We start from the raw sequence: 15,114 nt of genomic DNA, 5'->3' as shown, positions 1-15,114 counted from the left end.
CAGCCACCGTCCCCGTTCCGGGCCGAGCCCCGCGTGAAAAAGGAAGTGACGTCACTTCTGCGTTGCGACGCCCATCGCCTGCCCCCACTGGGCGGTGGCTTAAAAGAGCCCGCCCAGGAGGCGGGGCTTCTGGCGTCAAAGGTCAGTAAATATTGGTGACGTCAGGCGTCCAAGATGGCGGAAGGGTGAGAGTAGCGCAGAGCGGGGGCGGTGCCTTGGCGGGGGGGGAAGGGCTGTGAGGGGGGCGCCCTAGTGCGGGGGGGTTGGGGTGGGACGGGATTGGTCTGTACGGGGAAGGGAGTAGAGGGGGGTGGGAAGGAGTCTGGGTGTGTGAGATTGGGAGGCGGGGGGGTCGGAAAGGAGCTGGCTGGGCGGGGTTGGGGGGCAGAGGGGGTGGAAAGGGGGTTGGGGGCAGAGGGGGTGGGAAAGGAGCTGGCTGGGCGGGGTTGGGGGGCAGAGGGGGTGGAAAGGGGGTTGGGGGCAGAGGGGGTGGGAAAGGAGCTGGCTGGGCGGGGTTGGGGGGCAGAGGGGGTGGAAAGGGGATTGGGGGGCAGAGGGGGTGGGAAAGGAGCTGGCTGGGCGGGGTTGGGGGCAGAGGGGGTGGAAAGGGGATTGGGGGGCAGAGGGGGTGGGAAAGGAGCTGGCTGGGCGGGGTTGGGGGGCAGAGGGGGTGGAAAGGGGTTTGGGGGGCAGAGGGGGTGGGAAAGGAACTGGCTGGGCGGGGTTGGGGGGCAGAGGGGGTGGAAAGGGGATTGGGGGGCAGAGGGGGTGGGAAAGGAGCTGGCTGGGCGGGGTTGGGGGGCAGAGGGGGTGGAAAGGGGGTTGGGGGGCACAGGGGGTGGGAAAGGAGCTGGCTGGGCGGGGTTGGGGGCAGAGGGGGTGGAAAGGGGGTTGGGGGCAGAGGGGGTGGGAAAGGAGCTGGCTGGGCGGGGTTGGGGGGTAGAGGGGGTGGGAAAGCAGAGGGGGTGGGAAGGGAGCTGGCTGGGTGGGGGGGCAGAGTGTAGTGTGGGAAGGTGGCTGGGTGGGGGGACACAGGCTGTGGGAAGGGGTGTGGTGGGATGGGATTGGGCAGAGGGTGGGGTGGAAAGGGGGCTGGGGGCACAGGGGGTGGGAAGGGAGCTGGCTGGTGGGGTAGGGGGGCAGAGTGTAGTGTGGAAGGTGGCTGGATGGGGGACAGGAGATGGGAAGGGGGCTGGCAGGGTGGGGATGGATGGGATTCGGGGCTAGAGGGAATAGTGGTGGGAATGGATCTGGGTTGGGAGGGTGCAGAAGGTAGAAGGGGGCTGGGTGGGGGGGTTGGGGGCAGAGGGTAGGAAGATGGGGTAGGAAGGAGACTGTATGGAGGACAGTGGGGGTGGGAAGGGAACTGGCTGGATGGGGTTGGAGGGGTGGGTTAAAGGTAGCAGGGAATTTGGCTGTATAGGGGAAAGAGTGTTATGGTGTAGCAGAAACCATGGGGAAAATGGAGAGTGTGTCTTGTGATGGGGGTTGTTTCTCTGGGTTGGGAACAGGAGAAGTTTAGAAACATGGTCTGGTTAAAATCCCATAGTTTAAAAACCAACCAAGCCTCACTGTTCTGGATCTCCCTGCGATGATTAAACTAAGGGGGGCTGACCCCCTAATTTCCCTGCTTCCTTTTGGGGTTGGGTTTACTCTGCAAGTCAATGGAGATGGCTTGTTTCATACTGTGGATCTCGTGCCACAGCCCAGGGGTGCAATGTGTGGGCTGGAAATGCTGCAGGGTGGTTTGCATTTAATTGCAACCCTTTTGGAGCTTAAACCTTTGAAAGAAGAGTTGCTGGGTGGGAGGGATAGGTTCTCTGAAGGCCCAAAGGGTTTGAATACAGAGAAGCGGTGGCTGTAGCTCGTTCACGTGGTGGGGTATGTATGTATGTTTTAATGGACTCCTTGGTGTGAGTTTATAATGTGAAATTCACAATTTCAGCTTCATATGTTTATCCTGTAACAGGGAAGATGGAGGCTGGTGGAGAAGCTGGTTGCAGCAAAGCTACCAGACTGTCAAAGAGAAGGTAGGAGGTTGCTTGTATGGAAGAGGACAAGCTATTGCTTAAGGAAATCTTGCATCTTCCCACAGAAAAAACACAATCATTTACTTGGATTTCTCACTCTTCTTGTGGGTTCTTCTGTAATCTGAGCAGACCAGGCCCAGTAAGGAGCCTCTCTTAGGGTGTTTTCTGTTTTGCTGTGTAATCCTCTTCCCTTTGGAAATTCTTCCTGATTTCTACATTGTTTTTTAAAGTAATCTATGGGGCTGAGTCATTCTGTGTATGCCCTTTTCTCCCAGTGGATTGTAGCCTGGTGTTTAACATAAACTGGGCATTAGCCATGATGTGGGTATTATCTTCAATCTGCCTACATGCTCTCTGTTGTCTTCTAAAAATGCACTTTTGAAGCAACTGTGCAGCTCTGGGGTAAGGCAGCAGTGTTGCAGTGCAGAACTTTATTCCAGCACTTATGATTAGTTTAAAGTAAGCTGTGAAATGTTGGTTGAGCCCCTGCTAGCAGAAAGCATGGCTGCTCTGCAAAGATATGAATTATCTAGTGGCACTTAACCTAAAAGGAGCTGTTGGACAGAGGCCTCAGCCAAAATTTCCCTTCATAACAATGTTGTGTGAGATGCCCTGTACTAGTCAGTTGCTGCAGTTCCCCCCAGAGCTTTATGTTATGAGAGGCTTTGGGATCCTTTGGCATGGAGAGTCCTGTGTAAATGTAAAGTGTTATTGCTCTAATAATGATTCAGTTCATTACTTCTATGTTACCATCTACTCTTGGGGAAATCTGTTTACTGGAAAGTCTTAACTTAGTCTTATTCAGACAGAAACCATGTCCTCAGATGTGAGCTGTGAAAAGCCACTTGCAAGCTTGAACTGGATTGTCATTATAGAGCTGCACTTTGGAAAGGCCTCTTGTACTGCAGGCAGTAGGAAGAAGAATGCCCAGAGCATACTCCCCCCACCCCCCCGCTGCAATTCACAGAGGCATGAGACTGAGAAGTTCAGCTGCACTAAGATTGAAACTAGGCAATGTGACTCATCCAGATATTTGTAGCTTTCATTCAAAGGCTATTGGAACAATAATGAAGGAGCCGAGAAAGTGTGGATAAAAAATAATCCAATTGCTTTGCTACGTCTAAAGTTATCCCTGTAGATCTGTGCACTAGTGACAGCTTTTATTAAGGCCCTGTCGGCACTATGGCATCCAGCACCTCTAAATAGTCTGGAAACATGATTACAGCATTGCTGTTAGAGTGTGCGCTGGCGTGTCCATGACCAGTAAGGAGTCAGGTTTTAGCCTAATTGTCTGCCAGGGTTAAAACATCATTTTTCTATCCGCACTGTCAAGGAGGGAACATATTGTAACGTGGTTTGGGCATAGTTGTGTTTCCTGGCTGTGTTGTAAACATGACTATTTCTATGGTGTTGGTAGAGCCTCACCTGCGCGAGCCCTGTCATCTCCATATACAGAATAGTCCCTCAGGTTAGAGGCCTCTGTTGCTCCAGGGTTTGTGATACCTCAGATATTCCTAGGGTGAAGATGGACTTGTGTGAGAATCCGAGGTTGATATACTTTATGTCCCTCTGTCTTGTAGTCCACGGAAGCATTGGAGTTCATGAAGCGGGACCTGACTGAGTTCACCCAGGTGGTGCAGCATGATACAGCATGCACTATTGCTGCCACCGCCAGCGTGGTCAAGGAGAAACTGGTTGTAAGTAATAGCAGGCAAGCCAGGATTCTGTCTCCTGCTCTCATTAGAGAGAGTGGAGCTAGCTGTCAAACGGGATTCTGGCAGCACACAGACGAATCCTTTCAGGAAGTGTCTTTATAGCATGACCTGAATTCACATCGCTCTTGGACTTTAAATTTGAACTCTCTTCCCCAGTGCAAAGTGTCTGTGATGACCCTAAGTGATTCCCTTGTTATGGCTGCCAGGACTGTTTGATGTCAGTGCCTCATTCACAGTTGTCAAGATGGGACGGGACAGGGGCCTGCTGTGGCTCACAGAAGGGCCAGTTTCTTGTTTTCCATTTGTGACTCTGAGGGCGGGGATCCTTTTGGAGCCACAGGCCAGGTTTCTGCAAAGCAGTGGCAGATGCTGCAAGGGGAATCCTGCAGCTAATTTCCACTTGCTTGGGGCTGGGGAAGCTCTTAGCTGAGAGTGGGACTGTGTGATTTGGGGTGGGAGGAAGGTGGGATATCTAGTTGAATCTGAATTCCCTGCTTGGAAACTGGATGGAACTAATTTATCCCCTGCCCTCTTTGGTTCCCCATTCTCTTTGCTGTTGTGAGGCTTGGAATCAGCTTCCTCCTCTACCCCCATGTGCCACCAGGGAAGGCACAGAATGTTCTGCCTAGGTGTTGGGATAAGCCTGGAGATGGGTTCCCCTTTCCTATACCTAAAGGAGACTTTTGCCCTGTACAGCTGTTACTATGGCAGCACAGCTCCCTATCCTCTCCCCAACCCAGCCACTCCTACCTACCCAACAGCCAAGAATTGTTCCCTGCCTGTCTGCTGCCATCGCCCCGCCTAACCACCCACCACCACCTCTTCATCTCAGGCCAGCCTGGACTGCACAATCCCTCACTACCACCCTTTAAGGAAAGGAGAATTGTCTCTCTTTAAAGGGATACTGACACTGGAAAACACCACATGGGACTCTCTCTCTGGTTCAGGCACCACTGTTTAGATCATTCCCTTGTCTTTCTCTTTGCAAAGACGGAAGGCTCCTCGGGCACAACTGAAAAGGTGAAGAAAGGACTCGCAGACTTCCTGGGTGTCATCTCAGACACATTCGCTCCTTCCCCAGATAAGACCATCGACTGCGATGTCATAACGCTGATGGCAACACCCTCTGGTACTACAGAACCGTACGACAGCACCAAGGTATGTGCCGAGCAGTGTTCCCTCTTAATTTTTCCCATGCATGAGCGGAATGAATTTTGCTATGTGCACCAATATGGAGATGATGTGTGACACATTGGTGCGTATAACAAAATTCATGTGGCGGGGGTGGGGTCCAGGGGTTCAGAGTACAGAGGCTGGCTCCGGGCTGGGGCAGAGGACAGGGCTGGGACTGGGCTGGGGCCAGGGAGGGGCACTTCTCCCCTGGCCGCGGCAGGTCTGGGCTGGAGCTGGGCTGGGGCCATGGGAGAGGCGCATCTCCCCTGGCTGTGGCAGGTCGGGGCTGTGGGAGAGGCGCCTCTCCCTGCTGCCCCCGTGAGCGCCTGTGTGGCGATTAATAGGCTGCTGTGTGGCCGCGCAGTTTAGAGGGAACTTAGGTGCCGAATGCCCCTCACTGCCCGCTGGGTGGGAAACGCCTCAGCTCCCACCAGAGATGTGTGTGACAGCCTCCACTGAGCTCAGCCGCTGTCCCTTCCTGTATGTGTGCTCTCTTGCAGGCTCGTCTCTACACCCTGCAGTCGGACCCAGCAACCTACTGCAACGAACCGGATGGTAGGACGAGGGCTGGGCTGGAGGGGGAGACATTGAGGTGTTAGTGTGTGTGGTGTTTGGCGGGTCTCAGGGTTGGAGTCCCTGTAGACAAGTGCCCCCGTGACCGCCACCACAACTGGCTTCATGGGCTGCCTACTGGCAAAGAGGCCACAGCAACTGAGTTAACTGTGCAGCCGATGAGTTGACCCTGCCCAGGTGTGGCGGAAGCTCTGTGCCCGGTGCTGTGTGGGAACCTGCAGAGCTGCTGCCTGATTAACCTGTTCTGGGATTTTGGTGCTGGGAATCCAGCAATTTGCCTTGGCAGTTTGCCAAAGAGTGAATGCTGAGCCTCGGTTCCAGTAGAGAGAGACATGGGAAAGGCAAGGCAGAGCAAGTGGTGTGTCTGAGATGAGGTGGGGGGTGGGTGGGCATGGATGCAACCCACCCCCCACCTACCTGATGTGCAGTTTTAAAGGGATATTGTCAAGGGCACTTCTAGCTTTCCTTATTCACCTGCTTCCTCACTGTGACCTGCCTCTTGTGGGCAGGGGCTGGCTGTGGATCCCATCTGTGTTTCTGCAGGAGTAAGCACCTTGGGCTCCTTAGCCAGGGAGGTGTGCTTCCTGCTCCCTTCCTTGGGACTCAGGTTGTTGCCTCTGTGATACCCCTTGCTGTCTTAGCCTGGCTCCTTCACTCCCGTGGCATCTGATTGCACCAGACGCCATGCTTCCCCTCCACTCCCTGTTTTTCTGTCCCTGTCTGACCTCTCTCTGCTTCCCCCGTGCAGGCCCCACTGAGCTCTTTGAGTCCTGGCTCTCACAGTTTCACCTAGAGGAGAAGAAAGGGGAGATCTCGGAGCTGCTGGTGACCAGCCCCTCCATCCGGGCTCTCTACACCAAGATGGTGAGGCGCTGCCTGGCTCCTGCACTCTCTCATGGTTGGGCAGGCTCAGACCGTCCTGAAGTCTCCAGCATTTGGGAGGCAGGGGAGATATGAGTAGAAAACTGAACTTTTTGGGCTCCAGGTCCTGGGATGGAGAGGGATGGCAACGTGCTTTAGCCAAGCAGGGCAGCCTGTGCATCTTTGCTGCCAAGTAACTCATTGGGCTCTTCTCTGCCTGTGGACTGCAGCATCGCAGGTCCAGAGCCAGTTGTCATGTGCTGCTCTGGAGCTGTCTGGCCTCTGTCTGTCTGTCTGTCCTAAGCATCTTGGTGAATTTTGGGTAATGAGTCTCCAGCAGATGTTTGACAACAAGTCATCTGCATTCTGAAAACGCAGGTTGCTTATGTAGGGCATAGTCTCACCCAGGAGTGGTTGAAGCTGGGGGACTATGGGCACAGTGGCAAAGTCATAGGGCAGTTGAATGAGCAGAGGAAAATCAGTGTTGTCTGGTGGTTAGAGCAGGCAATTGCGAGTCTGGATGCCTGGGTTCTATTCCCTGTACAACTGGTTAAGCTGCCCCACCTCTGAATGGAGTGATGGTCAGCCCAGAGAGAGCGAGCATTTGCTGATATTGTTGGATTGGCAGCCTTTGCCTGAAGAGACTCAGAGTGGTGCCTGGTGATCTAAGAAGAGATTTTGAGTATTGTCTTATTCAGGGAGATGGGATGGGATACACCAATCAAGGACCTATGGGTGGGAGAAGTGGCCTAGTGTGGGAGATCTGGGTTTCCCTGCTATTCTCTCCCTAGGTCTGCAGGGCTGGGAGCGTTGAGGCGGTGCAGGTGTCCTATCATAGGTGGAAGGGCTGCTCACTAGCGACCGTTTTACAGTGGCTGCTTCATCAGTCAGTGGGTTCCAGTGGGAGCCCCTGGAGTTGTTCTCTGCCAGAAGGATAAAGGGTTTGCAGTGTCAGGCCTTGCCAAGAAGGCATAGAAACCCCAAGGGGAGTGAGATCAGAGACTGCAGCATCCCCAGGCCCTCCTCACTGAATCCTTCCCTCTCTTCTTTCCTTCCAATGGTCCCAGGTCCCAGTGGCTGTTTCTCATTCTGAATTCTGGCAGCGCTACTTCTATAAAGTCCATCACCTGGAGCAGGTGGGTTCAGGGCGAGGAATGTCTCCCCTGCAAGGAAGCTAAAGTGGAGGGTGAAGTGTGGTGAGGAGCTGTGCGAAGGGGCTGTTACTCAATGTGCATCTCTGGTCAGAGGGAGAGTTGCTATCCCCTGAACAGCAGCAGAGAACTGGGCTCCCTTCCCCAAGTCCCTGCCATTAGTGACAATGGTGTAGGGAACTTGCAGGGGTTGGAGCTCTGCACACCAGGGCTGGGATCTGGGAGGAGATGGTGTGGGCGCTGCTCCTGACTGCAGCTGTGAATTCCCTGCAGGACGAGGTTCGGAGGGAAGCTCTGAAGCAGAGGGCGGAGCAGAGCGTGCATCGCGAGGAGCCAGGTTGGGAAGAGGAAGAGGGTAAGTCAGATGTCCGGGAAGCTGAGAGACCCCCATGGTGGGTTTGGGAAGGAGAAAGGGTGCTGTAGAATGGTTCCTGCTAATTGTCATGAAATCAACTTCCCAGTCCAGCTGAAACACACCCCCATGGACTGTGTCTGTATTCGGCTTTGTGGCCCAGAATAACCCACTGCCACTATCAGCTGCGCCATGCTAATGCCAGTGGGAGCCCTGGCACCACTGTGCTGTCTAGACCTGCTCTGAAGAGTTGGAGGGAAGGCTGGTTAAAACGCTGGGGCTGCGTACTTGATAGGTGTGGCTCCTGTCGCAGTAGTTTCAGAATGCTTCCCAAACCTGACTGGTTTGATCCTCTCAGCTCCCCTGTGGGATCATCCCCACGTTACAGCTAGGGAAGCATAGAGAGATGAAGTGACATGCCCAGGGTCACAGCGAAAGTTTTGGGACGGAGCTGGGCATTGAGGACTATCTCCTGTGTGCTTTAGCTCCAAGCTGGGCCTGCTGCTCTGGAGTTTTGCCTGTACCAGAACACACACTGGCAGGAAATATCTGGCAGGGAGGCTTAGCGGGGCCTATCCCCAGAGTTGGCAGGGGGGGAACAAGCCGACTTGCTAGGCTGTGGTGCTGGTGCTGCTCCCAGCAGTGGCTGGAGGCTCTGATGCCCGTGGTTGGGGAGGGAGGTGCTCCTTTCAGCAGCAGTTCTCTGCCTGTTTGTGCTTCATACAGAGGTGCTGAAATCCTTTTCCACTCTCCCCCCCACAGAGGAATTTTTGGGGATGTCGCCCCTACCTTGTGTGAATTTGAAATCTCCAGAAGTGGGAAAGCAAACAACATCTGTCCCAGCAGCAGCTGCTCCCCCAACCCTGGAGGAAAGTCCCATCCCCAGCATAAAGGAGCCAGCAGAGGAAAGCTGGTTTGGTCTTGCTGCAGTCCCAGTCCCAGCCCAGGTGACCCCGTCTGAGAGCAGCGAGAGTGTCTCCCTTGTGACTCAGATTGCAAACCCTGCCTCTGTGCCTGATGCACAGTTACAGACTGGAGCACAGCTGTCTGGGACCAGGGACCTCTCCCAAAGGTTACTGGAAGCTACTTCTGAAGAGCAGGGCTCCCAGCCAAAACCAGCAGAATCTGCACATCGTCCTACAGCCACTCAAGAGCTGGCAGTGTCTTCAGAGCAACTGGGCCCTGCGGGGCTCAAGGAGCAGACAGAGAGCAAGCCAACGGGCCAGATAAAGACTCTGAAAGAGGATGGGCTGACAGATTTACGAGTCTTTGAGCTGAACTCCGACAGTGGAAAATCCACTCCCTCCAACAATGGGAAGAAAGGTGGGTAACTGCTGTCAGCACTGAGCCATCACCGGGGACCGTCCCCTAGGGAATGAAGCTCTCGGGGGTATGGGACCTGATTGATAATGGACACGCTTTATTCCTCTGTGTCCTGGGTTCAGCCTACGTGGGCCTTGAGCTGTGACTCGTGGGTGAAAGGCCTGTGAGCTGGAGAGCGTGCTGAACTGGTGAAAGGTGTCTGATGATCCCATGCTGGGAGCCTTTGATTATTCATGTTCCATGTGTTGCTAACATATCCAACCCCCAAGCTAAACTCATCTAGGGATGCCCCCACAGGCAGATCCTGTAGTGGAGCAAGTTCTAGACCAGCCAAGTACGTGATTTCTGCGTCGGTCCTGAACAAACCTTTCCCAGCTCACTGTGCAAAGCATACCGAGGGGCGGCTGTGGATTCTCTGGCTTTGTAGTGTCTGTAGGGAGCTCTGGGAGGGAGAAGGGTTTGCTGGATCTGACCCTTCAGCGTGATGAATGGTGACGGGCTGGATTGCCTCACTTCTCATTTAGAATCAGTAATACACAATTTTGCCACTTGGGGGTGTCAGACTTTGCAACTCAGGTTATTGACAATCTGTGGTCAGGGTGACCTGGGATCCTGGTGTAGCTGTGGTTTGTTCATCTCATTCTGAAAGCCCTAACTCTGCTTATCTCTTTGAGGCTTCTAAAAAACCAGAGCGCAGGGTCTGGGGCGTCAACAGTTAGTGATGGTAAGAGTCTCAGCAGTAAGCCAGACACAGGCAGGGGAGAACACACACCACCCTCAAGTGAGCTGCATGTCCCCTGACTGTGTTTGCCTGGCCCTAAAGGTACTGGTGCTGCTGGAAATGCCTGTGAGCTCCAGGCAGCAGGACCGAGAAAGGAGGCTTAGTACGTTAGATGTGGGTTTATACTGGGGAAGGGAGTCAAATTAGAAGAAGAAATCCGAGTTTCCCAACAGGACACAGTGGGGCACCCTCTTCCCATCCTGGCTACCCCTGGGGCTACAGAGTGCCAGGATGGTGGCAAGTACTTAGTGATGGTGTGAAATTCTTCCTTCCTGAGAATCCTCATCAGTAACCTGGCCTCTGGTCAGCTGGGAGCAGCCCTCTCAGCCCAGAGCACATGGGGGAGAGGGGGTTTTAGCTGGGTCATGGTAACATCGAATGCCTATGTAGCTCTTGTCCCCTTTTACCTGCTGCATTTGCTCTGTGACTAAAGCTTGGCTCTTGTTTGGGAATGGGGCTGGGCAGAGGTCTGCTTTGCTCTCACTCCCCAGCAAACAGAAGTGACTCTGAGCACAGGGGAAATCTGAGTCTGGTTCGGTCCAGACCTACTCTCTACCCTCCTCCTCCTGCCAGTAGTGAGCTCAGGAGGGCATGGCAGACTTCCCCCTCCCGTTCATCTGGCTGCTTGTCTGCCTTGTAACCTCCTTGTTGGCATCTCACTGAGTCAGAAGTCCACGTACGCAAACACTGAAGAAGCTCATCCTCGGCATGCATGTGCTTTGAAGAGGCTCCACCTGGAGACCCTGGGCATTGTCGGTATCATCTGGGAGTTTGCAAAGACTTGGTCATGTTCTTTTACCTCAGGTACCTGCTGGTTAGCAGTTAGTCAAGCCTGGAGGTAGATGGCCTTAGCATTCCTCAATCTTGCTGATATCTTGTGGCTAGGTTGAGTTGGATTCTGTGTTACTTTGGGCCTGCGGATGCCCTTTGCCATGAGCCAAGTCTTCAGCTGCCAGGAGACCTTGTCTGTTTAGTGGTGTCTGGGGTCAGCTGTTTCAGGGACCCTGCTTTGCCCTTACTAACATCTCACTGAGGAATGGTGGGGCCAGAGGAGCGGAGGGGTCTTTTTGCTAACCCCAAATCTTGGGCCCCCAAAGCTGGCGCAGTGAGCTGGCAGGAGCCAAGTAGGATGATCTTGGGCTGGTGAAATCTGCTTCCCTCTAAAGGGCCAGGGACCCTGATGTAAAATATTTGAGAAACACAATGCATCATCAGGTCCCACCAAAGCCTTTAGAGTTCCCGTTTTCCCTTCCTCTTCTAGAGGGCTTAACCTCAGTGTCATGTGATTTCAGGCTCCAGCACCGACATCAGTGAGGACTGGGAGAAAGACTTTGATTTGGACATGACAGAAGAAGAAGTGCAGCTGGCGCTCTCGAAGGTGGCGGTGTCTGGAGAGGTAAGCAGCACAGTGCGCTGGGCGTGGCGGTGCTGGCTTGTTAGAAGGTCCCTCCCAGAACAGAATCCACCCTGCACTGTTTTCAGAGGCTTCTCATTGCCCCTGTGCATGAGCACTACCGCCTGGAGTCAGCTGCCAACTTCCTGTGTCACAGAGCTGAGAGGAGAGTAATCCCAGCATGTAGGAACTAAGGGGAAATTCCTCGGCTTCAGAACAACACCCATCCTCTCTGCAGACAGCACGGCAGTGCAGCACAATGTGCTTTAGAGAGCCCGGGGTTTCTTGCCTCTCCTCCCAAAGAGAAGCTGGGCTTGGCGGCCAGTAGCAGCTGAATAACCAGAACTCTTCGTGCTCCAACAGTGAGGACCCTGAGCACAATAGAATGGCCTTGTGGGAGCCAGATGTGGATCTGGGTTCTTTCCCACAAAAGTCATGCAGGGACTAGCTAGAGAGAGGGAGGGGATTAACCCTTAAACCCTACTAGGACAGTTACTGAGAAAAGAACACTTGTTTCCCAGAACAGTGAAACTGGAGCAATCAAAGTATGTTCTGTGTCTGCCAGGCTTGGCACGGACGTGGTTGCCTTGTCTGGCCACTAAGGTCTAGTCAACATTACTGTGCTACATCGGTGCAGCTCCAGTGCATCTGGTGAAGAGTCCTGTGCCGACAGGACAGCGCTCTCCCATCAGCGTAATTACTCCACCTCTTGCTGAGCTGGAAGCTATGTCGGCAGGAGAGCATCTCCCACTGACTTAGCGTCGGTGTAGACAGCGCTTAGTTCGCTGTAACTTGTGTTGCTCCAGGGGTGACTTTTTCACACCCATGGGCAACATAAATTACATTGACTTAAGTGGTAGTGCAGACAAGCCCTAAGTGTCCAGTGCTACCAAAAGCGCCTGGAGGCGGATGGCTGGTGTGTTGTCTAAACCGACTAATAGATGTCTCTCTCCTGTTTACAGCTGGAAGATGAAGAATGGGAGGACTGGGAATAAGGCGATTGCTTCCTCTGTGTGTGTCACAGGCTCATTCCCACCATCCAATGTGAATTAAATCACAGATCGACTATTCCTTTCGTGTGTAACTGTGCTGGGGTTTTCGGTTCCAGGCTGGAAGAGTTCCATCCCTGCTAAATCCTAGGGGTAGCTCAAACTCATGACCCATTCAGATGCTGGAAGAGGTAGTAGCGGGTGTTACACTCATATGCATAGGGGTGCTAGGGAGGGGGGTCCATCTTCTCATAGGTCCTAGAGACCAACAGAGTTGAAACTGGCTGCCAGATTGAGGCCTGGGGTGGTGGCAGGTCAGGTGGGGCCAGCGGGGCCCTGGGATCGAACCGGACACTCAAACACCTGGCGGGATTGGTCTGCATTGGCAGGATGTCAGTTTGCTGACTGTCTACTTGTGTGTGAATATAACCTACAGTACAGCCGTTTAGAAGGTTCCTCAGTGTGAATTGTTCCTGTTGCTCATTACCCCAGACCAGACTTACTCTGAGAGAGACCCCCAAAGTGGGACTGACGAGAGGCTGGAGATGCAGCACTGGAAGCCCCTTTGTATTGCTACACTTGCCACTGTGAGGAAAGGCAATTGGCTGGAGGCTTTGATCTAGAGCCAGGCTTCTCTAGAGGGAACTAAATGTCTCTCTGCCTCTTCCTGAACCATAGCCTGGCCTGTTGTCTTAAAAGCTGCTACAGAAATCCCGGCACTTCCTTCTGTTTTCTTGGGATGCAGCTTTTCAGTTGTAAACCCAAACTCCCAGCTGCGGGAGCAGCAGCCTGCCTCTGAAGGGAGTCACTTCACCATCCCCCGCTCTATCTGCACTGCCTCTCTGCTCTGCTGGGCGATGAGCACTTTTATTTGTCGTCCTTAATTCCTCAGGCAGCATCCTGATGCTTGTAGTTTTTCTCCTGAATGGTCTTTTCTGGACAGGTAGTGGACCTGGGTCAGACCCAGGGCAGAACTGCCCCTGTCTGTGTGCACCAGCCTCTCGGCTTGGTCACTTAAAAAGCCCAATGTAGGTATGGTGGCCACGACTTCAACATCAGCCTTTGCCAGCAGGTCCCACCACTCTTTGCTGTTTTGTGTAAAGCAGGAGGCAAAAGCATCTTGCACAACAGATGGTACCTGGTGGCAGGGACTGGTCACTGTAGCTACTGACTTCGCTGCTTGAATCCCTCTCCTGAAATCCACCCCTCCCTTTCACCTCCTTGGCAGGACCTGCCTGTCCCCCATGCACTCCAAATATTGCTAGATCATCTCTGCTCCTATTCAGCTGAGCCCCCTGCAAGGCTTCAACTCCTCGCACCCCTGTTGACTGCTGCAGACCCCTTTTCGGTCTGTGGTCTCTGTCCGGGGTGGGAGGGGAGTTCCCTTCTTTGTCCTTCTGATCTGTCACAAAATGCTGCTTCCCAGTGGATGTCACCAGTACGCAGTTATTTTAAAGGGACAGCGTGTACCCCCTGTCTCTGGCCTTCAGAGTATTGGTTTTATCCATAGTTTCTTTAGGTCATTCTGCTTCTTTAAGGGCCAATTTACTGGGCCTGTGGGTTTCCCTATATTTTTAGACAGCACTAGCCTTCCGGGGCCTTGGAGTGTCAATTTTCCCATGGGGAGATTCTCCAGTGGCAGCAGCAGCTGATGTAGGTGCATTGAAAGTGGCTGTGTGATCCAGATACCTGTCTGAGAGCCTGTCTGTGCCACAAAGCCCACCAGGTCCAGGGACCAGCCTACAGCATGACTCCAGCTTGTCATTGTAGAATTGATTCAAAGGGTCTCAGCCATGCTACAGCCTAGCTCTCCTAGGCTACGGTACATCTCAGGGACACAGGAAAAATGCAGCTAGGTCCCCTCTCTACTGAGATGGAGCCAAGTCAGGAGACATCCCTGTCGTAACTAGGTCCCCCAATGTAGTTAGACCCTTGTGTAGCTGGGCCCTTTGCCAGGAGACTGGTGTCTATCTGGACGTGTCTGAGACCATGTCGTTTGCGCTTCGTGCTGCGCCTAGCGAGGACCCCGTTGTATATACTCCAGTCTCATTTAAAGGTATGGTTCCCAGCTGGAAGCTCATGTCCCAAGGTTGGAGGTGGGAGAAAGCGTGGAGCTTGCCTTTCTCTTTGTAACTCTCTCTTTTTCATTAGTTAATTAACCTCTTGGTTATTTGTGCAATATTCTCTATTTTAAATTATACTGCATCTCCTGGGAGCATTTTATAGCTGGGCAAAAGAGAGATTCTAACAGCCGTTAGTTTTGTAATGACAACTTTCTCCTGAACCTTTTACAGACTTGCAGTTAACAGAAATTAAAGGAATTCTACAGAATCAGCTGCCTGCATTGGATTGTCTTTATTTCCACCACCTACAGGGCCATGTGTGGCCATCCTTCTGAAATGGGTCTGGGTGTGGTTTGCTGCCCAGTGGCAGCCCCTGCTTTGGGCACGAGTCTAGTTTGGGAGCAGGCTGGACAGTCCATTCAGAACAATTTTCCAATTTGTCAAGTTTGTTTTTAATTGTAAGTAGATGACATACACTTTCCGTCATCCTTCTCTTGCTCCTAATGTATTTAAAGAACCTCTTTTCTCATTGCCTGTTATGTCCTTTGCTTGGTGTTACTCATTTTGTGTCTTTGCCGTTCTGAATTTGTCCCTATATGCTTGTGCTATTGTTTTGGACTCCTCCTTAATATTTTGTCCATGTTGCCAATTTTGGTAGGATTCCTTTTTGATTTTCAGGTCATTTAAAGAGCTCCTTTGAGAGCCGTATT

General features: G+C 53.0%; 1 protein-coding gene across 3 annotated transcripts; it reads left to right on the top strand.

The window, feature by feature from the left end:
- Positions 1-159: 159 nt before the first annotated feature.
- Positions 160-14,675, top strand: BSDC1 (BSD domain containing 1). 3 transcript variants are annotated; one of them, XM_030538801.1, is made up of 11 exons: positions 160-185; positions 1,970-2,030; positions 3,611-3,727; positions 4,736-4,903; positions 5,419-5,473; positions 6,240-6,355; positions 7,420-7,488; positions 7,777-7,858; positions 8,618-9,178; positions 11,252-11,355; positions 12,315-14,675. In XM_030538801.1, exons 1-11 carry the CDS (start codon positions 175-177, stop codon positions 12,345-12,347), a joined length of 1,377 nt encoding a protein of 458 aa, XP_030394661.1. In that variant the 5' UTR covers positions 160-174; the 3' UTR covers positions 12,348-14,675. The 3 variants fall into 3 exon arrangements, with proteins under 3 accessions (XP_030394661.1, XP_030394660.1, XP_030394662.1); XM_030538800.1 differs by having other exon boundaries at positions 1,946-2,030; XM_030538802.1 differs by lacking the exon at positions 160-185 and adding an exon at positions 1,263-1,881.
- The last annotated feature ends 439 nt before the right edge of the window (positions 14,676-15,114 follow it).

Source organism: Gopherus evgoodei, chromosome 20 (genome assembly GCF_007399415.2).
Source record: "Gopherus evgoodei ecotype Sinaloan lineage chromosome 20, rGopEvg1_v1.p, whole genome shotgun sequence".
Taxonomy (NCBI): Eukaryota; Metazoa; Chordata; order Testudines; family Testudinidae; genus Gopherus; species Gopherus evgoodei.
Note: the sequence above shows the minus strand (reverse complement) of the source record. Positions and strands in the feature narration are given on the sequence as shown.

What these genes read in the sequence shown, in the direction of transcription:
- BSDC1 (XM_030538800.1), top strand. An exon ending in ACCAGACTGTCAAAGAGAAG is followed by an intron (nt 2,031 to 3,610) that starts GTAGGAGGTTGC and finishes TCTGTCTTGTAG; the next exon opens with TCCACGGAAGCATTGGAGTT. An exon ending in AAGTCCATCACCTGGAGCAG is followed by an intron (nt 7,489 to 7,776) that starts GTGGGTTCAGGG and finishes AATTCCCTGCAG; the next exon opens with GACGAGGTTCGGAGGGAAGC.